General features: G+C 37.6%; 1 protein-coding gene across 4 annotated transcripts in view; it reads left to right on the top strand.

Moving 5' to 3' along the window:
* Positions 1-23439, top strand: part of TET1 (tet methylcytosine dioxygenase 1) — a 101519-nt gene that overhangs the window by 23481 nt on the left and 54599 nt on the right. For all 4 annotated transcript variants that reach the window (XM_045195913.2, XM_024561416.3, XM_053923538.1 and 1 more), the window contains exon 2: positions 619-672. In XM_045195913.2, the coding sequence (XP_045051848.2) occupies positions 619-672 (54 nt within the window). The remainder of the gene's footprint in view (positions 1-618; positions 673-23439) is intronic.

The raw sequence follows: 23439 nt of genomic DNA on the forward strand, positions 1-23439 counted from the left end.
CTGAAGCCTCCTGTGAATTCATTGCGACCAGATCCTCTGCAGCGAACTCCATGTCGCAGCTTGTGGCTGCCTGTGTCCTGTGGTGAGAGCAGAGCTGCACAGGAGATCCTTTGTCTAGGAAGGCTAGGCAGAGAAGATCACTTTGGAGTTGCTAAGCTCTGCATTGCCATTGGCTGCACTCTTTGTGGGGCTGTTTTTGCAAAAGGCATGCCCAGCACTTCTACAGTGCTGGCAGGCCAGGGCTGCCTTTAAACACCATGATAATAATACCAAAAAGCAGTTTGCAGAACTGTTCCACTGTAGAGGCTTCCTCTGCAGAAGCAAGCAAGATGGCTACCTCGTGGGCTTCGCCGTGAAGAATGCAGAGGCTAATTAAGACAGACTTTAAGGGGAAAAAAGGGTATTTCCCTACTTCATCTTTATGCAAGGCTTTTTTTTTTTTCCAGTGACTTTTAAAGTATACATTTTACATAAGCTCTTTAGGTTCTGCTTAGCAAACATGTTGATGATTTTAAATGGTATAAGTAGTTTTATAGAGAAATAGCCAAAATTTTTTAGGGGATGGGAGTTAATTTTTTTCTTAAATGGAGGCTCATTTTGCAATTTGATTTTTTTTAGGTTATAAAGGAAAACAAGAGGCCCCAGAGGGAAAAGAAGCCCAAAGTTTTAAAGGTAATCAGCTATTGATTAAATCATATTTAATTTTTTTCCATTTCATATAGTATTTTTCTGTCACTTAGAAGTAAATTTGGAGTATAGTGGATGTGCATTTTCCCAGATTTTCAGTAAATGAATCTGCACTCAAGTAGAGTGTTTTCTCTCTTTTAGATGTGCTGCACAAATGTGCATGTTAGCATCCTTTATTTTCAACTCCGCACAGATTAGCCGAAGGAAAAGTTTATGTGCAAAGTGCTGTGAATAAAATTCATGTTTCTTCATAGCTCCCTTTGTAGCATCTGCATTTGTGGTGTTGCTCCAGTGTGTAAACTTAAGCTCCTCAGAAGAAAGCCACTGTTTGAAGTTGACAGCTATGATCCATTATGATTTAAATAGACTTTCCATTAGATACTATTTTAAAATGTGTGATTTTTCTTCCCAAAAGAAAGGGTCCTTAGAGATTTTAGTTCATCTTACAATGTGTAAACCATTGAAATTGTACAGCCAAATTACAATTGCTGAATCCCCAATTTTTATTAGAGCATCTTTAATTTGGACATTCATCGAGCTGTAGGAATATGCATGTTTTCTTTATTTTCAACAGTTTGCCTAATGAGTATTTAGTAGTAACCTAATTTGAGTATAAGCTGGCAATGCATGTTATGAGCTTTGCACAGTATTGAAAAGGGTTAATTTAAAAGCATATGGCATTGCTAAAAGTTCGAGGCTAGCTTTTTAGTCTAGCAGATAAGTGCTTATATGTTAAAGCTTTCAAGTGGTATATTACTATAATAAATGTAGGCAACCTGAGCAACCAACCTTTTTAATTCAAGAAGACATATTAAGCAATAAAACTACTGGCCTTGAAAATTATATCGTGCACTTATAATTTAATAGTTTAACCTAGAGCTCTTCTCTTGCAAATAAAGTTTTAGCATTCACAGAGAAACATGTTGGACTATGAATGTGGCAAATTTTTATGTCACTTGTTTCCCTGTGTGTATCTTGCCAATGTTATTGACATGGAGAACCAAACCTTGCATTGCCTTCCAATTTGTCTGATCTCCTCAAGTTTCCATTTCCTGTGTGCACACAACATTGCCATGTACAGTCCTCATCATCCGACAAGTATTTATTTAATGTTCACCACGCAGTCATCTGCGTGCTAGGCACTGCAGATCACAGTAATGGCTTAGCACAGATCCTCACTTGGTCTGGACGAATAGAATCCTGATTAATTTCAAGGTAAATTTAACCCTTTTCTGTTTTTTTCTCCTGCCTATTGATCTACCCAGTACCTCTATGACTGCCCCCCCACCACCAACTATATAAGTATATTGTCTAAAGTCCTACTTAGGTGTTTTGTCTTCAAATCTTCAAGAGAGAAATAGTTTCAGTTCTACTATTATAAATGAGTCTCGCATTTGTGGGAGGCAGGGATGAGGGCATAAGATAGAAGGATAGAGACTGCATGGACTAGCTTGGTAGCTTGAATCACCTGCCTTTGCTAGGAAGTGGAATTGGGCTTTGGGAATACTATTTAACTCTGTATTTATTTTGTTAGTTTGTAGGTGTCCTGTCACCTGAAATAAATTTCAGAAATAAATATACTGTGTGTTGCTTTTTTGAATCATGGCAGTAGACTGACTTTTTGAAAGAATAAGTACCTGTGGGTGGTTGAATTTCATGTACCACAGCAAGAAGAACCGAATTCTTGTTCACTCTCCCCTGTAGTTATGGCCCATTGTACCAGAGTAGGAAAATGCACTCTGACTGGTGTGGCTCAGTTAGCTGAGCATCATCTGCAAAATGAAAGGTCACCGGTTCGCTTCCTGGTCAGGGCATGTTCCTGGGTTGCAGGTGGTTGGGGCATGTGGAAGAGGCAACCAATTGATGTTTCTCTCACACATCGACATTTCTCTCCCTCTCTCTAAAAATAAATAAATGAAATCATTTTTTAAAAAAAGAATAGGAAAATGCTCTAAAAGGAAAAAAAAATTTCCCCTGATGTTGGCGTTTCCAAATATTTTATATAATGTTCTGTTGGGCATCATATCTTTTGTTCTTCTAAGAAAGCTTTGTTTCTCTGCTCCGTAGAGGAAATTCTAAAATACTTGGAGATTTTATCTTGATTGTGTAAGATACAGTTAGAACAAATGTAGAATATTATGTAACCCTGAAGGAGATGTTAAGAAAACTAAACCCACATTTTTGGAAAGAGTGGGGGAAGAGTATACAACCTACAGCTTGAGGTTTAATGAATGAGGACTTACTGTGCCGCTGGCTGCTACTCAGGGGTCGGTGATAAGGGTCTACAGGCTGTAACTTCGTGTCCTTTCATAATTCTCTTCTTCCTGTGGCGTTTTACCAGAGAACTAGTCAGCTTCTTCTGTCTCTGGCCTCTTACATCTTCAGATATCCTGGGTTCTTTGTTTTTGTCAGGGTAGATGCTATAGGTATCCTGACTCACTTTCCCCTCATCTGTGGGGTTGGATAGGTAAGAGTCTGATCAAGGAAACTGGGTGTAGACTGAAGCTTGTCTCATCCAACTCTGACCCTGCTGACTAATGAATACTGAATCCAGTGGTGGGGCTGAAATTGCCTGGTGTATCTCACACTTCTTACCTTCCGACAACTTATTGTCTGTCAATAACCTATAGTCATTCTACCATAATTCAAAATTTAAGACAATAGTGGTCTCAAATTTCTGACCAAAGAGACCATTTTCCTCTAGCTGAAATGCTAGTTTCTGAGAATCAAGTGATTTAGGGGTAGGGGTGGCAGGTCAGCACAAACTTCTGCCCCCAGTGGTGTTACAGAACCGGGTTGCTGCTCAAACCCTATTAATGATCATTAGAGTTATTTTCATATACAGACGGCCAGTTTCCATGACACTTGAATGAGATAAAGGTGTGAAATAATTTCAAACCTTGATTCTTGAAACTGTACTCCTGAGAGGCATTGTTTGGGACTTCCTTCGGTACAAACATTTACGTAAAAGTCTTTACCTTGTGTGTTGGGGTAAAAGGACATATTCCCTTAGAGAAAGTCAATTTTGCAGTAATATCACTTTGGTGACATTGTCAGTCTCTGTCTCTAGAGAAAATCAGATCCCCCAGGTAGAAGAGTTAGAGCTGAATAGAGGGAGCAGAGGCTTTTGTTGTGGCCCTTTGGTAAAGGGACCTTTCTGCAAAGAGAAGGTCAGAGAAGCGGTTATGGAAATAGCCAGCCCTTCATTTCCTTGTACTTTCATTGGGTGAGCCCAGTAAGAAGTAAAAAAGAAAGGGAGCCCACTGATGAACTATATCTTGGTCAGCCTTCTGTGGCACGTGAGAGGGTATAGGAGACAGAGTGTGGTCCTCAAGGGGAAAACTGCAGTCAGCATCCCAGTGACCCTAGGGGCAGTGTGGCAGGGTCAGAATTAGTCCTGGAATCAGGATTGTGTAAGAAGGTACCATTAGGCAAGGCTGGGTGAAATATATAGAATTCTATAATATTTTTGCAACTGTTCTGTAAATCTAAAATCATTTCAAAATAAAGAGTGGGGTATCCCTGAGAGGGGGCCCCATTTATGCATTCCGCAATTATATACTCTTTGTAGGATGGTAAGGGACATTTTCTAGCTGTTGGTTATAAAATACCTTCAAAGTAGTATTTGGAAGACTGAGTGAACAAATACAAAGAAATGTCAGTGAGCATTAAACCAGAAAACTGTCTACAGTTGATTTGGAAAAGAAAAAATGAAAACTAAGTGATCTTCCCACTGGCTTCTGCATTGGTGGCCCTGCTCTTCACGGCGCCCTTCCTTCCTTGGTGGTGATGAAGGAGAACACCAGGTGGTGATGGAGAGACAGGGAGTGGGGGGCATGAGATGTGTATTTCACTCAGAGAGGACACTGGCATGCTTACCTGTCTTTTTGAAATACGTTTCGGATAGAGGTGGAAGAGGGAATAAGGGAGATAAATGGTAATAAAAAATACAATGAAATTTGTTTTAAAATGGCAATCAACTCATACATTAGTCACATTCATGCATGGTCCTGATTTGCATAACATAGTTACATTCAAAATATTTAGCACTAATGTCATTGCCTGGCACATAGTAAATGCTTAGGAAATGTTCTTTCCTGAACACCATTATTATTAACAGTCATTAAATATATTTTTAGCACATACTAAATGCTGGAGCTACAATGGTTTCTGCCTTCAAGGAGACTAAATGGTGCTGAGGACAGGTGGGCAAAAAAGAAATTAAAAGACAAATGAGTAAATTACAAATGATGTATATCATTATATATGTGTGTGTATATACACATGCATTGAAGGAAATAAAAAAGTGCTGAGGTAGGGAAAACATCTAGGGAAATTTACTTGATATCTCTGAGAACTATTCCCTTCATTTATAAGTTGTTATACATACTAATGCTATTTAAAAGTACCAAATTGACTGTCATTGAGTTACCTTTATTTTAAAAATCCATTAAACTACAAAAAGAAATGGAAGATAACAATTACTAAATATTTTTCTCTGCACACTTATCTGCAAATTTGTTTCAGTTAGTAAAGGAAATCATTGGCATAATGATACACTTTTCTTAACTCTGGTTATAATGTAACATTCCATGACTTACAGCAACATGTTGCAGGTTTAAGTGATAGGTCAAATACTGAGCTTGATCATTATTCAGGACATAAAACATGCCATTTTGATAGTGTCCTTCACAGTCCTAGGCAACGAATCTCAGGCTTCTGAATATAATAGACCATTGGGTGGAAAAACTCAGAGTTGGTGGTAAGAGTATTTATAACGGGACACCAGCTTAACATATACACACACATATTTATGGTCCTTATATAGAAATATATATTAATATTATGTCATGTAAACTATGTCATGCAAATCAGGACCGTGCATATTTATATATATGATGGGGGAAAATATATATATTTTTATATATGATGGGAAAATAATCTCTACAGGATGCTCACAGAAATTTAATAATTTAGACTTACGATTCAACATATGGTCTGTATTTTCCTCATTATGTCATAAGCTGGCAAAAACTATCAAAGCAGTGTGTTCATCCATCAGTGTTTATTCACACACTCAAAGGCACGCATGGGGCTTCTGGTTTGCATGCGCACAAATTGTAACATAGCATTTTGCCCAGAGATGATCAGACTGATTTCAGGGCTGGGCTGTCACTAATCCAGCTCACACACAGTCAAATCATTTATCATTGGAGCATGTACATTTCCAGTGACTCAAGACTCCTTTTTGTAATTTCTAGGAATGATCCCAAATAGAGAATTAGAATGAATGAAAGCCAAGTGGTGTGAATGGGCTTGAGGGAAATTTCATTTAGGCCACAAAACAAGTCTGTTGAACTCTTTCTAGAGCAGAAAAGAACAGACGCCTTACCTCTTGACTACTCGTGCTCATCTGACTCTGTGTGTGTTTTGATAGTGCTGGATTCACACCGTTTTCTGAGGACCACCTTCCTCACTATACGACTCTCCATATACTTACAAAACCTTAATTCATTTTCAAACTATACCTCATTTAATAATGCTTTTCAGTGTTCAAAATGCCACTAAAATCATATTTTTAAAGATTTGATGGTAAGATTTTCAGACCATGGTCTGTGCAAGAGAATGAAATTACAGTATCTTGCTTTAAGCCTGTTCCGATGCTTTATAGTGTTTTGGTCTCTTTTATTATATTTTGTCTCATTACCATTTATCCCCTTTACACCCTCTTCACCTCCACCCCACCCCCACAATCACCACACTGTTGTCTGTGTTCTTGAGTCCTTTTTCTTTTTTCCTGAATCCCTCCACCCGCTAACCCCCACTCCCCAGAGCTGTCAGGCTGCTCTCTCTGAGTCTGTCTCTAGTTTGCTTGTTAGTTTGATTTGTTCATTAGATTCCACATATGAGTGAGATCATATGGTATTTGTCTTTGTTTGAGTGGCTTATTTCACTTAAGCATAATGTTCTCCGGGTCCATCTATGCTGTCTCGAAGGGTAAAATTGTCTTTCTTTTTAATGGCTGAACAGTATTCATTGTGTAAATTTCACTGCTGCTTCCAAATCTTGGCGATTGTAAATAATGCTGCAATGAACTTAGGGGTGCTTACATTTTTTGAAATTAGTGTTTTGGGCTTCTTTGGATAAATTCCCAGGAGTAGAACCGCTGAGTTACAAGATAGTTCCATTTTTAACTTTTTGAGGTATCTCCATACTGCTTTCCACAGGGGCTGCACCAATCTACATTCCCACCAATAGTGCACGAGGGTTCCCCTTTCTCCACATCCTCACCAGCACTTCTTGGTTGTTGATTTATTAATGATAGACATGCTGATTGGTGTGAAGTGATATCTCATTGTAGTTTTAATTTACATTATAGTTTTAAATACTAACTCCTTTAGTCCCTTTTGAATGGAAAATACATCTTTCTGTATGTGGCAGATTTTAAGAGAAAAGATACTACATTTTAATCAATTATGTTTAAAATTTATTGATGTCATGTGAATTTGATTAAAGCATAGATTCTTTTCATGATTCTAAGGAACCAGATATTAAACAATCAGCTTATTTTAGGAACTTAGTTTTAAACAACTGAATTATTTATTTTAAGTATTAAGTTGTGTGAATTTTAAATATACACTTACACACACGCTAAGATTGCAGGATTATTATGGAGTTAAATGAATTTATTACCTGTAAAGTGCACCCTGACTGATGAAGTTCAGTAGGTTGGGCATCATCCTGTAAACTGAAAGGCCCCCCCATTCAATTCCCATTGAGGGCACATGCCTGGGTTGTGGGCCAGGTCCCTGTTTGGGGGCATGCGAGAGAGACAGCTGATTGGTGTTCTCTCTCACATCAATGTTTCTCTCCCTCTCTTTCTCCCTCCCTTCTCCTCTCTCTAAAAAAAATAAATAAATATAACCTTTAAAAAAGTACATGTGAAATGCTTAGGACAGTAATTAGTTATATTATTTTCTCAATTAGTTATTTTATTTAAAGGTATACTATATGTCACTAAAAATATTAAGTGTACTTTGAGAAAATGTGTATTTTCTTAGCAATGTATTCATGAAAAAAATTTCAGTTGATGGTTAGTTTGAATTCTAGAACTCACAAAGATAATGGTAGATTGGTATGAGCACATTTGAAACAGGATACAAGATACAGTAATGTTATTATACCTTAAGCATGATTTATTCAAGATAAGAATCACATAAGAAAATTCTCAAAAAAATTATCTTAAATATCTGAAGGTGGTTTTTTTCCTCTATCTTAGAAATGCTTTCACTTACTATCTTGTGTATTCATTCTACTTCAGAAAAGGAAAATAATTCATGTAATAAGTGTTTCTTGAAATAAATTTAAAGTTATTTCAGATATAAATTCCCTCTGGAAAACTATATCTGAAATTTTCTGAGCCTTTAAATTTTGATATTACAGTGCTTTTGATTGCTTTTCGTGTTTAATTTAAACTGTGTGTGTCTCTGTGGCACAGCGGTGCCCAGAGGAAGGTGCATGCCCTTTAGCACCACGCGGTTCTGCCGTTAAGCCCTTCTTCTACGTGCTAACCGTGACCTGAGGAAATGTAACTGAACATTTTGAGCTGTATTTTCACTTTCTGTAAAAGAAGAACAATAATTAATCTGTAGGGTTGTTTAGTAGGTTACGTAATTTTTAAAAATTAATTTATTGATTGGGGGGGAGAAAGAGAGAGAGAGAAACAATGGTTTGTTGTTCCACTTATTTATGCATTCATTAGTTGCTTCTTGTGCATGCCCTTACCAGGGATTGAACCCGTATCCTTGGTGTATCAGAATGATTCTCTAACCAACTGAGCTACCTCAGCCAGGATACATAATTTTTAATTTACTGACTTTATCCCATGTATAGTAGGTGTTTAGTTAATGATAGCTACTATCATCATCATTAATGTTTTTGTTATAATTATTAATATAAAATCCTTTATAAAATAATTGATGTCTTTAAATTTTAAGTTGTTTTCATTACTCTATAACTAGATTATAATAATTTTCAGTTTAAAATAGCATTAGCTTTGTTTTGCATAGTATGTTAATGTAAATATCTTGTGCCTATACCTTAATAAGTGTCAGTTTAATGAATAATTGACCTAGTGCATGTTGTGGCTTAACTTTAGTCAGTTAGGTCTCCAATGCAGAAATTACTGTAATGACATCTGGGTATATAGCGAAAACTTACCCGCTTTCTCAGATCATCAGGCTAGCCTTGAATAGTCTCTGTAATGATTGCTATAGAAACCAGTACACTAGTATCAGGGCACATTTAATTGGATTAATTTTTCTTCCTGCTTGAAAAACCAGACCTACAGAAAATTTGAAAAAACAAAACATTAAGCATGTATATATTTATTTACATATTTTTATCTTTTTGTTGGACCATGTGACATTTTAACTGTAAATACCTCAGCTTACGCTCCCTAAGGAAAGAATGTTCTGCATACGCACAGTGCGATTACCACACTGTAGGAATCTCCCTGGATTCAGCCTGATCTAACCGAAGACACTGTCCCTTTAAAAGTCTTCTCAATTGTCATTTCTCCTGTCCCCCCCACCACCCCCTCAGTCATTCCCCGCCCACCCCCCCCCCCCCCCCCCCCCCCCCCGCCAAATCCCCTCTAGCTGCCTTCCTCTTCATCTAGCTTCCAGTCCAGTCTTTCACATCTTTTGGGTGTCCTTTTACCTGGTCTTCCCACATTTTGAGCGTGTTTCTTGACTGACAGTTTTGAACACTACTTGTTTTTATTATATTTTTGTAAAATCTTTTCATTTGAAGATCAGGAAATCTGAGTAATAGTAAAATTTCAGGTTTCAGGTAGAATGTCCAGTCCACACTTAGCTGTGGGGGTCTTTGTTGGAGACTGCCCATTACTTCCCGTATTGAGTACTAAATTCAGAGCTGGAGGAGATTAGGACACTGAAAAAAAACCATAGTTGAGTGGAGTCAGAAATTCAACTATCTGCTACATACACCAGTTGGTAGCAAGGAATGGATGAGAACAGGATGCCGTAGTTATTCCCTCAATAAAATGAAAAAAGATGAAATAGTGGCATTTATGGAGCTATGGGGAAACATGAAAGTATTATTGAAGTAAGGGTTGCGATGAACCTTCTAAAACTCTGAAGATTATTTGCTGATTAAAATAATTAGAACCTAAACCTATTTCAAAATGTTAATGTTGTCATTCCACCATGAAATACAGTTTACGCTCTCAGTTGATGGACAGTGTGAAATAGCCAGCTATAGCCCTGGTCAAGTAGCTCAGTTGGTTAAGGCACTGTGCCAATACGCCAAGGTCCAGGGTTCCATCCCTGGCCAGGGTGCATACAAGAAACAACCAATGAATGCATAAATAAGTGGAAAAGCAAATTGATGTTTCCTTTTGCTCTCTCAAATCAATAATTTAAAATTGTTTTTTTAAAATAGATGTACTGCAGGTTAGAATGTTTCATCAGAAATTTAATCCAGCTCTCCCGGGTTTATTTGAAGTCTTTGATGTTTTATCACTTCACTAATACAAGTTAGGACCATCAGAAAGCTGGGCCACACTTTCTAAGAAACTTTACAACCCACTCTTATCAAGAACTTAATACTAAAGAAAGAAACCCAACTCAGAGAAACTCAGAGACAAAGTAAAATGGAGGATAATCAGTAACAACTTAACTTCCTTAATTTAGGACCAAGTAGCTTCAAAGAAAAATGAAAAAGATTTGTTTATGAACCTGATAGGTAACAAATTACATTAAATATCCTTCAGGATAAATGAAAGAAACAAAACTCTCAAAATTACCCCTGGGTGAAGTTTGTAGCTGATCCTAATGGCAGCGAAAGTTTACTACAACCCTATGTACAAGGAACAGTGTGAGGGAAACATCAAAGTGTAGTCAAAATCAATTTCGTTAAGGAAGGAAATGCCAACATAAGTGTGATTTAAAAACAAATCCAATAAACTCATTTAACAAGTTCTAAATTTAAAAAAAAGCCAATCTTGAACTTCAAACAAACATATGAAGAAGAGGTAAAAATTCTCCTTTATACTCATACATAGTCACTCTTTCCAACCTCCTTGCTGTCATATTGTAGATACTTAAAACTTTTGAGGATATTCTTTCAGAGAGTCTATGTACATACAAGTGTATCTGTAGTTATATCTAGTTACATATATGTCATGTGTGTGTATGCAGATGTATCAACCCATTCTTTTTATACTGGATTATTTTTTGAAGGATATTTTATATACAGTAAAATACTCAGCCAGCTCCGATGAAGGTATAGGAAGATACCACTCATTTTTGTCACCCTAGCAAGCTCCCTTGTGCCTCTTCTTAGTCAATCCACTCTTCCTCCAAGCAACTGGTGATCTGATTTCTTTCACCTTAGGATACACTGCCTTTGAAATAAATGTTTACATATAGAATTTTATATAGAATATACTTTTTTTAAAAGTCTGGCTTCTTTGACTCACCTGAGGACATGCTCACCAGTGAGAGACAGAGAGAAAGACATCGCTTTGAGAGAGAAACACTGATTAGTTGCCTCCTGGGACTGGGCATCGAACCCTAAACCTTTGGAGTATGGGATGACACTCTAATGAACTGAGCCACCTGGCCAAGGCCAAGGTTTCATCTTAATGACATTGTTTATCTTTTTCTTTGATAGCTTGTGCTTTTGGTGGCATCTAAAAATTCCAATTTACAAAGATTTCCACCTATGTTTTCTTCAAAGAGATTTATGGTTTAGCTTTTATTTTAGGGCCTTTGATTTATTTTTTATATAAGGCATGAAGTGGGATCCAATTCCATTCTTTTGCGTGTAGATATACAGTTTCCCCAACACCATTTGTTGAAAAGATTATTATTTTCCCAGTGAATTATCTTGGAATTCATCACATTTTTAAAGTATACTTTACTGATTATGCCATTATACTTCTACCATTTTTTTCTCCCCTGTATCGCCATCCACCCTGCATGCCCCCCTCCAGTACTCCCCTACCCTTAGTTCATGTCCATGAATTGTACACACAAGTTATCTGGTATCTCTATTTCTTACACTATTTTTAACCTCCCCCTGTGTATTTTCTACCTACCAACTATGCTTCTTACTCCCTGTACCTTTTCCCCTATTCTAACTTCTTCCCCCTCCCTGCTGATAAACCTGCATGTGATCTCCATTTCTGTGATTCTGTTCCTGTTCTAGTTGTTTGCTTAGTTCATTTTTGTTTTTGTTTAGGTTCAATTGCTAATAGCTGTGAGTTTGTTGTCATTTAACTGTTCATATTTTTTATCTTTTTTTTAGATAAGTCCCTTTAACATTTCATACAGTAAGGGCTTGGTGATGATGAACTCCTTTAACTTGACCATATCTGGAAAGCACTTTATCTGTCCTTCCATTCTAAATGAAAGCTTTATTGGATAGAGTAATCTTGGATGTAGGTCCTTGCCTTTCATGACTTTGAATACTTCTTTCCAGCCCTTTCTTGCCTGCAAAGGTTTCTTTTGAGAAATCAGCGGATGGTCTTATGGGAACTCCTTTGTAGGTAACTGTCTCCTTTTCTCTTGCTGCTTTTAAATTTTTCTCCTTATATTTAATCATGGGTAATTTCATTATGATGTGCCTTGGTGTGTTCCTCCTTGGGTCCAACTTCTTTGGGACTCTCTGGGCTTCCTGGATTTGCAAGTTTATTTTCTTCACTAGATTGGGGAAGTTATCCTTCATTATGTTTTTGAATAAGTTTTCAATTTCTTGCCCTTCCTCTTTTCCTTCTGGCACCCAATGGTTCGGATGTTGGAACATTTAAAGTTGTCCCGGAGGTTCCTAAGCCTCTCCTCATTTTTTTGAATTCTTGTTTCTTCTCTCTGCTCTGGTTGAGTGTTTATTTTTGCCTTTTGTTCCAAATCATTGATTTGAGTCCCGGTTTCCTTCCCTTCACTATTGGTTCCCTGCATATTTTTCTTTATTTCTCTTTGTATAGCCTTTACTTCTTCCTCTATTTTAAGTCCATACTCAACTATTTCTGTGAGCATCCTGATTACCAGTGTTTTGAACTCTGTATCTGATTGGTTAGCTATGTCCTTGTTGCTTAGTTCTTTTCTGGAGTTTCAATCTGGTGTTTCATTTGAACCACATTTCTTTGTTTCAGCTCACCTGTTACATTGTAAGGAGCAGAGCCTTAGGTATTCACCAAGGCAGGGCAACCCACTTCGCTAGGGCGAGAGAGGGAAAAAATGCTGCTTGCTTGGCTCTTGTCCTGTTTTCAGTCACTTCCCCTGTTACCAAGGAGCAAATTGGGCCTTTCTGGTGCTGATTCCCCAGGGGGTGGGTTTGTGTACATTTTAGGACCTGGTGGGTCCCTCCAATGGAGTGTCCTGTGAGACTGGGAATTTCTGCCACCACCTCAACCCCCACAGGTTTTTTTACAGACAGAGGTTTCGAGGCTTTAGTTTCCTGCACTGCAAAGCTGGGTTGTGTGGTCTGTCGCATTCCTCACTTGTTCCTTCCAGTTTACCCACCTGTGAATGTGGGACCACAGATCCCCCAGCCGCAGCCTTGCCATGCATTGTCTGTGCCCTGCTCCCCGTCTCTGCCCCTTCTACTAGTCTGGATGAATGTTTCTTCTTTAACTCCTTGGCTGTTGGACTTCCACACAGTTCATTAGTCTGACAGTTGTTTTGTTTTGTTTTTTTTAATTGGTTGTTCTCCTTCTTTTGGTTGTGTGAAGAATCAAAGAGTATCTACTTATGCCTCCATCTTGGCTGGAAGTGAGAACTCATCACAATTTTTTAGTGTCATTCATGTTGTTTCGTATGTCAGTTACTTGTTCCTTTTCATTGCTGAGTAGTATTCCATTGTAAGAATAGACCACACTTTATCCATTTGTCATGGAGATATAAGGATTGTTTCCCGTTTTGGCTGTTATAAATAAAGCTACTATGAACATTCTTTTTAATTTTTATTTTTTATTTATTTATTTTTAGAGAGAAGGGAAGGGAGGGAGAAAGAGAGAGAAATATCAATGTGTGGTTGCCTCTCATGTAGCCCCTACTGGGGACCTGGCCTGCAACCCAGGCATGTGCCCTGACTGGGAATCAAACCGGCAACCCTTTGGTTTGCAACTTTGGTTTACATGCTCAAACCACTGAGCTACGCCAGCCAGGGCCTGAACATTCTTATACAGGGTTTTGTTTTGTTTTGTTTTGTTTTAATAGGCTAACATTTTCATTTCTCCTGGATAAGTAGGAGTTAAATTGCTTAGTCATGGAGTAGGTATCTGTTTAGTACTTTAATAATCTGGAAGTTTTCTAAAGTGGATTACCTTTTCATAATTTCACTGCTGTTAATGAGAATTTCAGTTGTTCCATATCTTCAACATTTGTTCTGGCAGTTTTTTCACTTAGTCATTCTAGTGCTAGTTACAGTCTTATTCATTGCTACCCATCGTATGCTTGTACAATAACTGCTTTAATTTATTTTTGAATAATATTATATATCTTATCAAAATAGTAACATCATTAAATTGCAGTAACATTTTTGGAACAACAGTATTCTGGAGAATTAATTGGTTTCTAGTTTTTCTTCATTATAATTAGTAATAAAGTAAACATACTTCACTGAACACAGATTTGGAAAAATGTTATGTCATCTATGCACGTCATGTAATATTGAGCTTGTAATAACAGTATGAGAAGGAGTGAATTTAAAAGTGAGGTGGGGTGGATTTTATTGGTCCTATTTACATTTTTATTCTAGGGTTTGATGGTGAATTTTAGTAATTGTATCTATTTTGTAGTTTTACTCTTTGCCTTTAATCTTTGGATTAATGGATGATAGAACATAGAGAGGAGAAATTGAATTTCAGGATGTTTAACAATAGTGCACAAAATCTCCTAGTTGGCCTGAAGAGAGTTCAACTTTGTAGTTAACATCCCATAATACTGACATACTTAGATAAGAGCATAAATATCATCAGTGATGTTTATGATGTCATGGAGAATAAAAGAGGTGCCTGGAAATTTAAATAAAGGATAAAGCTTACTGAGCTTATTACTAAGTGGTCAACTTCACAAAAGAAGAAACAATGTTTAAATGGTCAGTCTCTATAATAACTTGAAAAACATACATTATTATAAGATTCCATTTTTTCCACATGAGTTTTGAAAAGTGAAAGAACAAGGATAGTAAATTGGGATATTTGCGTTAAAATAGCACAGCCTTAAGTGCTCTGAGAACATGAGTTGGTACTCTCTTTCGGGAGAGCCATTTGGATAGAGTCTTGAAAATATTTTATGTATGCCTACTACATTCTAAAGAAAGAGATTTAACTATATATTTTTAAGTGAAAAAAATTACAAAATGACATATGGTATAGATCTCATTTTTGTTTTAAAGCTACAATGCACCACATATAATACATTTATGTGCATAAAAAGGCATGTGGCAGATTGCATTCTAGTTTTCCGTGATTGGATGACTTGGAGTTTTTCCTCTGCTTTTCCTTATGGGTATTAGCTGTTTTATTTGTTCTTTTTCTTTTTTTGTAATGTGAATGTAATAAAATAAAAAAATCAAATTAAAATAAAAACTGCAAACCCTAACATAATTAAAGAGCAGAGAGAGCAAAGTGCAGCATAGGGAACATAGTCAATAGTATTGTAATAACCGTGTATGGTGCCAGGTGGGTACTGGAAATATCGAGGGGAGCACTTTGCAAAGTATTGATTGTCTAACCACTCTGCTGTACACCTGAAACTAGTAAAAAATAATATTGAATGTCAACTGTAATTGGAAAATACAATAATATAAAAAAAGAAAGAGAAAATGAACAGCACATTGAAAATAGTGAAAACCATTCCTTCTGTATGAAAGTTCCAGTTAAGTCTTGGGTGGGGGGAAGGGGAATGGGCTGTAGGCTATGATATGTATAACTTTTTATTTAGGTATCATTTCTAACTCCAGTTTATAAAGATATTGCAAAACTAATGCAAAGAGTTTCTTTATACAGTTTACCTAACATCCCTAAATGTTAACATTTTATGTAACTGTTGTACCGCATTCATAATCAGGACGTTAACATCGACACTATAATAATTACTATTCTAAAGACCTAATTCAAATTTGACCAATATTCCCACTAAAATTCTTTGGGGTGTGCTGTAGGATTCAACCTAGGGTCCCTCATCACATTCATGTGTCCCATCTCCTTAGTTTCCAAAACGCAACAGCTCTTCTGTGTTTCAGATGACATTTGCCCATTTTTAAAAAGCTTAAAATTTTTTTACTTATTATTGATATTACAGTGAGGATGGGAGAGAGAGAAACGTCAGTTTGTTGTTCCACTTACTCTTGCATTCATTGGCTGACTGGGGATCGAATCTGCACCCTAAGGGTATTGGGACAATGTTCTCACCAACTGAGCTTACCCAGCCAGGGCAATACCGGCACTTTTGAAGAATCCTGGTCAGCTATTTTGTAGACTGTATCTCAGGTTGAGTTTGTGTGATGCCCCTTATGACTGAACTTAAGATATGCACGTTGGGCAAGAATCCACAGAAGCAATATGCTCTTCTCAGTGTATCATGTCAGGTCTCACAACCGAATTAACCTTGGTCACTTGGCTTAAGTATCTAGTGGAATGCTTCTCTATAAAATGATTGTTTCCCTTTGTGATTAACAAGTCCTTTGTAGAGAGATACTTGGGCACTATGTAAATACCCTCTTTTCATCATATTTTTACCCACCAAGTTTAGCATACATAGATAATTCTTACTTCCAATAATTATTAATGTGGTGCCTACCAAATGGTCGTTTTCTATTTCTACCATTTCTATCTACAAATGGGAATTCTACTGTAAGGAGGCACCACCCCTCTTCTCCCACTCTTAATTATTTATTATATCAGCATGGACTCACAGCTCTTTCTATTATTCTGTGGGCTGGAACCCATCACTGATAGTTGAAGGGAAACCTTTCCATGTCAGTTCCAAGGATCAAAGTGGGACCGATGGGTGAGGGGAGGAAGGTACAGCGCACTGGATTACTTGGAGGTAGTTAGATTGTTGTTACTTTGGGTACCTAAGCAAGGGTCGATGAATCACTTTTAATATAGACAACGCAGAAATAGTTCATGCCTTGCAGCCGTAGATGGACTCAATGCTTTTAAAGGTCTTTTTCAACCTTGAGATTCTCTCAGCAGCTTAAGCAAAAAACCCCAAAAAACCAAACCAAACAAAAACAGATGGCCACTTCATAACTACTTAGCTACAAACCTTGTGTTGTAAGGGTTTTATGTTTATATCAGTATTGTTTACCCTCTGGTGTATCTGATTCATGATTAGTAAAACCCAGCCACTACCCAAGGCAGAAGGTAAAGTGTACGGAGTTTAAATGCAAATGATCTAAAAATGCCAGAGCTGACAGATTCCGCCAGTTTCATATAGCTGGATTCTCACTACTTAAGACTAAACATAATGATGTATAAGTTTAGCTCCAGGTGACTTTTTCTTGGGATGTGCAAAGGAGATTATTGCACTTGCTGATGTAATGGTGTTGTTTGCTAGTACCAAGTCCATTGCTGTATGATTTTTGCCTACTGCCACTTAGTTCCTTTTCTCCACTTTTTCCTTAGGATTTCAGCCTTGATTTCTTTTCTCCCAGACATCCACACTTTTAAAAATGAATTTTATACTTATTTTTATTTCCATGATTTCTGGTTTTCAATGAAGCTATATAATAGTTTTGACAAATTTATTTTGGTTTTGTGTTTTAAAATTTATTTTAGTACACCAAAAAGAGCAAACTTTATTGTTATTGAAACTGTTTTCAATTTTCATTTTAAAATATTTATTTAGATTCTATTTATTTATTTTTTAGAGATGGTGGAAGGGAGGGAGAAAAGGAGGGAAACATTGATGTGCAAGAGAAAGGTGTATTGGTTGCCTCTCGCACATCCCTAAGCAGGGACCTGGCCTGCAACCCAGCCATGTGACCTGACGAGGAGTCAAACCAATGACCTTTCATTTCTTGGGCTGGCACTCAATCCACTGAGCCACACCAGCCGGGGATTATTGAAACATTTTTAAAATTTATTTTTTCCTGATTTTATTGAGATATAATTGGTATATGCCACACTATACATTTAGGGTGTAGAACACTGATAATCTGATATATGTATATACTGTGAAATGATTATTACATATTTATGTTCTTTCAGAAAGTCACTAACATTTTCTTTTCCTTTTAGTAGCTTGTAACATTGGTCTCATTTACTACTGTCCCCAAAATTTCTGATTTCTGTGTTTTTCAATTAATTGTTAGAGTTAGAAGGTCTTAGATGTTACTTGAATCTCTACTGCCCACGTACTCTCACTCCTGGCAAGGGTCCTTTGTGTACATATTTAATCCATCGTTTAGTCCCTCCGATGCCTCTTTCTCAAACTGATTTGTTTGAATCAGTTTTGCAAGTAAAATATCAATAGGCCATGTAGGAATTGCTTGATTATTATTGTTCAAATGTATAACATCTGCTGAGACTTCTTCATGTCTGAGCCTTGTGTTCTCAAAACTCAGATTCCATGGCTGTCATCTCATTTTTTAGCAAGCATCAAAATGCTTTACAAACAGGGCCCAGGAGCCTACCTGGCAGCTTTTCAGAGCGGCGTACACTAGAGGGATTCCTAGGGTCGGGCTGTAACTTGTAATTCATAAAAGAGAGGTGAGAAAAATTGAAACAGAGCCGAAATTCCTCAGTGTTCAGTCTAGAAAACCATTTTTTAGATGTTATTTTTGTTGATTTTTATTAAAAACCTTACAGCTATGTCATTCTCTCCCATCTTCAGTTGTATATTACAATTTGGTGGGTTTTTTCTATTTTCTTGTGTAACAACAATCTTTTGGGAACCATGGGATTCAGAATCTTGTTCCTTCTTTCTGATTTCTGTTTCTCTTCTTGTCTTCCTTTTCCTTCATTGGATTTATATTCCATCATATTTAAGATGTTTATGAGGAATGAAAAAGTTATATAGTCCTAGATTTTAACCTGTCTTTTTATAACACTCAGAGGCATTCCTCAGAGGAAGCGGGAAAGTACAGTGCCCTCTTCTGTACGTTTGTAATGACTTACACCTTCAGCCGATTTCTTAACTCAATATAATGCTTTCATCTTTATCTTGCATATTTTTATTTACACCAGGAAATATGCGAAACAATGGCAGCCACTTATGTGCTGGTGTTTTATTTCAAATAATGAGTGAGTCCAAGCAGATGACATTCTAAACACTTAATTATTATCTCTTCCTTTAACTGTAAAAATTTTGATAGTGGACGATTCACTTCCCCTCACTCACCAGATAGACCGAATATTAATAGCTGTCTTATATATTTTTTCAGACCATTTTTATTAATAATATAAGTAAATACACAAAATGGTATCATGCTATAATTGCATTTTGCCATATGCTCTTTAAAATTCTATAATAACTTAATAAATACAGGAGTTTTGTGCAAGGCATTTGTGCAGTTCAGAATGACTACATTAACACTCCCAATCGCCAGGCAAGCGGTGTAGATTAGAACATCGCCGGTACTGAAAACATTTGTGTGTGCCGCCTCATTGTCCTCCCAGCCCCTGGAGGAAATTTCTTTCCTGAAGTTAGAATAATCATTTCCTTGCTCTTCTATATAAAGTTTTACCACTTCCGCATGCATCCTTAATACTATAGTTGTTCTCTTAAATTCCAACCCCCAGTCCTTATTCCGAGTTTACCCATTGTCCTCCTTGTCCTCCGTAGTAGGAATTTTTCAGGTGCAGTATCTAATCCAGAATCACCTGTTACATTTCAGTTGCCATGTCTCTGGCTTTCTTTCATCTGAACCACTAGTCTTTGTCCTCTCAACTTTGACATTTTGAAGAGATGGGGCCAGTTATTTGTAGAACGGCCCTCGAGTTGGGTTTGTCTGGTACTTCACTAGACTCAGGTTGGACATAAGTGGTGGGAGTACCCCAGAAGTGATACTGTGTTCTTCAGGTGATCCTATAAGGCTGCAGGTGATTGTGACTCTGGTAACTTTGATCGCTAAGTACTTGGACATGTCCCCCAAGTGTTTCTACTGTAAAGTTACCACTTTCCCCTTTGTAATAAGGAACTAACTGTGGGGAGATTATTTTAAATTGTGTGAATACCCTATTCCTTATAGTACGTTGACAGCTCTTGACTGAGTCAGATTACTGTAATTGTTGTCAGAGGGTGATTTTTTAAATTCTCATCTGAGGATATATTTATTGACATGAGAGAGAGGAATGGAGAGAGAGACTGAGAGACAGACAGACAAACACCCACCAGTTGCCTCCCACACGTGCCCCACCCAGGAACTAAACCTGCAACCTCGGTGTGTGTCCTGACTGGGGTCAAACCTGCAACTTCTTGGTCTAAGGGATGATGCATGATGCTCGAACCTGATAGTGATTTTTTAAATTCGAATCGTTTCTTCTATATTTCTTAGTAAACATTTTACTAACTTTACTTACTTATGTCAATATGGATCCATGGGTTCTGATTTTATTCAGTGGGTTATAATTCATTACTGTTATTTATTTTGATGCTCTGACTGTCCCAGACTTGGCCGGTGGGAGCCCCTTCAAGCTGGCTTCTGTGCCTATCATTCTTCGGGCACAAGATGGTCCAGGCTTACTCTCCCGGCCCCAGCCCTGGACTCAGCCATTTTGCTAAAGACCTCTGGTTCTTTTCAGTGGGGAATGATATTAAAACCTGAGATCTGGGAGCTAGGTATGCTCGTATTACTAAGGATGTCGTTGTTCATGCCCTTGCTGTGCACAGACTGGAGGAAACAGCCATGTCATATCACTGTTGCCTTTCGCCGTTTTGTTTTTGTAGCTCCTTTCTCTCACCATGAGAAGCCTTGGTTCCCCCCAAAATCAATAGACACTGAACAAGCAAAATACAGAGAGACTCATAGGTAGAGAGCAGGCTGACAGCCTGGGCTAGGGTGGGAGGGGCAGCTGAGAGGGTGGATGGATTAAGCAAAAAAGAAAAAGAGACAGAACTCATGGACACAGACACCGGTGTGGTGATTGTGGTGGGGTGGGTGGAGATGGAAGAGGGTATAGGGGGATAAATGATCATGAAAAAATTAAAGAAAACAACTTTATCCTTAAAAAAGTACATATAGCCCTGCCCTGACTGGTGTGGCTCTGGACTGAGCTCCGGTCTGTGAACGGAAAGGTCAGCAGTTTGATTCATAGTCAGGGTGCAAGCCGGGGCTTGTGGGCCAGGTCCCTGGCTGGAGGGGTTTATCAGGCAGCCAATTAAAGTTTCCCTCTCACATTCATGTTTCTCTCCCTCTCTTATCCCTCCCTTCCCCTTTCTCTAAAAATAAATAAAATCTTAAAAAAAATAAATATACATACTGCTTTGCTCAATTCTACAATACACATAAACTTGTTTAGAATCACCACACCCACATTACTATTAACAATAAGACTACTAACTTATTAAATGAGATTTAAGTTTTCTTTACAGTTCTTTTGGGTCCTTGTATCTTGAGACTGAGAAGTGAAAGTACTGTAGCTAAAAATACTTGGATTCTTTCTTTTCCACTTTACTTTAATATAGTTGTTACCCACTTGGTATATAGGTAAGTTGATTTGTTTCTGTTTGCTTCCAGATTTGAAGTTAAAAAAAACAGTTCTTGTTGATTTAACTTTTGGCGTTTTCGTTCTGATGTGTCTTGTTTCCGGCCTCTTTGCTTTCATGTTGAGTGGGACTCTCTGTGCTTCCTGGAACTGGAGGTTTGTTTCCTTCACCGGGTTGGGGAAGTTTTGAGCCATTATTTCCTTAAATAGGTTTTCTGTCCTTTTCTCTCTTCTGCAACCCCTATGACTGAAAAGTTGGTAGGTAGTCTTGACATTCTTCCAGAGGTCCCTAACACTAATCTCATTTTTTTAAATTCCTTTTTCTTTCTGTTGTTCCAATTGGATGTTTTCCAATACCTTGTCTTCCAAGTCACTAATTGGATTCTCTGCTTCATCTGATCTGCTGTTGATTCCATCTAATGTATTCTTCATTTCAGGCTGGTTCTTTTTTTTGTTTTCTACTTCCTTTTTTATGTTTCCTATTTCTTTGTTAAAGTTTTCACTGAGATCAGTGAGCATCGTTATAACCAGTGATTTGTATTGTTTATCTGATAGATTGCTTGTGTCTGTTTCATTTAGTTCTTTTCCTGGGGTTTTCTTCTGGTCTTTCATTTAGGAGATATCTCTGTTTCCTCATTTTGGCGGTGTCTCCATGTTTGTTTATAGGTATTAGATGAAATAGCAGCCTCTCCTGGTCTTGAAGGGAGTGCCCTTGTGTAGTAGCTGTTCCTTTGTAGACTGTGTGTCCTGGGTGTCTTTGGTAGGCCAGCTGAAGCTGGAGCATGCCTGGGCCACAGGGAGTGGGGAGGGGCAAGCCTGGACCTGTAGCTGAGTGGGAACGGGGTACACGGGAACGTAGAGCTGAAGCTGGAGCTGATGTGAGCTGTAGGGGTTCCCAGAGGTAAGCCACTGGGGCTGTAGCTGAAGCGGGTGTAGTCTGCAGGAAGTTCTGGGGACAAGCCACAGCTGGGCTGTTGCCATACCTGAGGCTCTGCAAGTTGAGGGGAAAGTTGAGGGGAGTACCGAGGGGAATCCCTGGGGCAAGTTAAACTGCTGGAAGCTGGGGCTGGAGCACACTGCCGAGAGACCCGTTTCTCTGTGGTCTCTCTCAGTCAGCCCTGAGTTCTTTCTCAGGAGGAAGTGCTGTCTGTAGGTGTGAATTCAATGTATTGCTGGGAGGAGGTGAGTTCAGGGTCTTCCTATGCTGCCATCTTTGACCAAAGCCATAATATAGTTCTTCAGGATAAATTCCTAAGAGGGAGATTCAGTGATGAGCATGTAGTGAAAACATTTTTTCATTTGCATAAAATCTTTTGACTTTTATTCTGATTATAAAAATAATCATGATTACTATACAAGTATTGAGCTCATTATACAAATTAATCATTAGAGAATGTGTGATACCAAAAGTGAAAGTGACTAACCCCATACTAAATAACATACATTGATTTATGTTCCTATGACTATACGAACGTTTACTATTTTACAAAAATTAGATTTTTACAATATTACTTATTTGCAGCTTGGTTCTTTTCATATTAATTTATTGTTTACTTCTTTTTGGATCAGTGTGAATTTCCATTGTGATTGAGAAATATTGATTTAAAGATACTACTTTAAAGATATAAAGGGAATCAGTAGTAAATTTAAAATAGAATATGTCATTTAAATTAATAGGAAGAGAATGAAAAAGAAAAATGACCCATTAGAAAAAAACCTGCCAGCACCAAACATTTATTATTTTGATAAATGTCTACAAAAATAGTCACCATCTAAAAGAAATGCCTCACATTGTATAAATAAAACAAAATCTAAATTAAGTGTTATATTGTCCATAAAAGACAACTCCTAAAGCAGAGGGAATTCAAATGCAAAGAATGGGCAACAATATTCCAGAAAAGTGTAAACAGAAATAAAATACACTTCTGGGTGTGACATTTGTGATTTGTTATATCTACATGGGCATTGGAAAGGATTCCCACCATCGAGTTCATGAGCCCATCCCTCACCTCCCATAGTTACCTTTCTTCTTTGTAAGAACATTTAAATTCTACTCTTAGCAGATTTCA

Source organism: Desmodus rotundus, chromosome 4 (assembly GCF_022682495.2).
Source record: "Desmodus rotundus isolate HL8 chromosome 4, HLdesRot8A.1, whole genome shotgun sequence".
In the NCBI taxonomy this organism is placed as follows: Eukaryota; Metazoa; Chordata; class Mammalia; order Chiroptera; family Phyllostomidae; genus Desmodus; species Desmodus rotundus.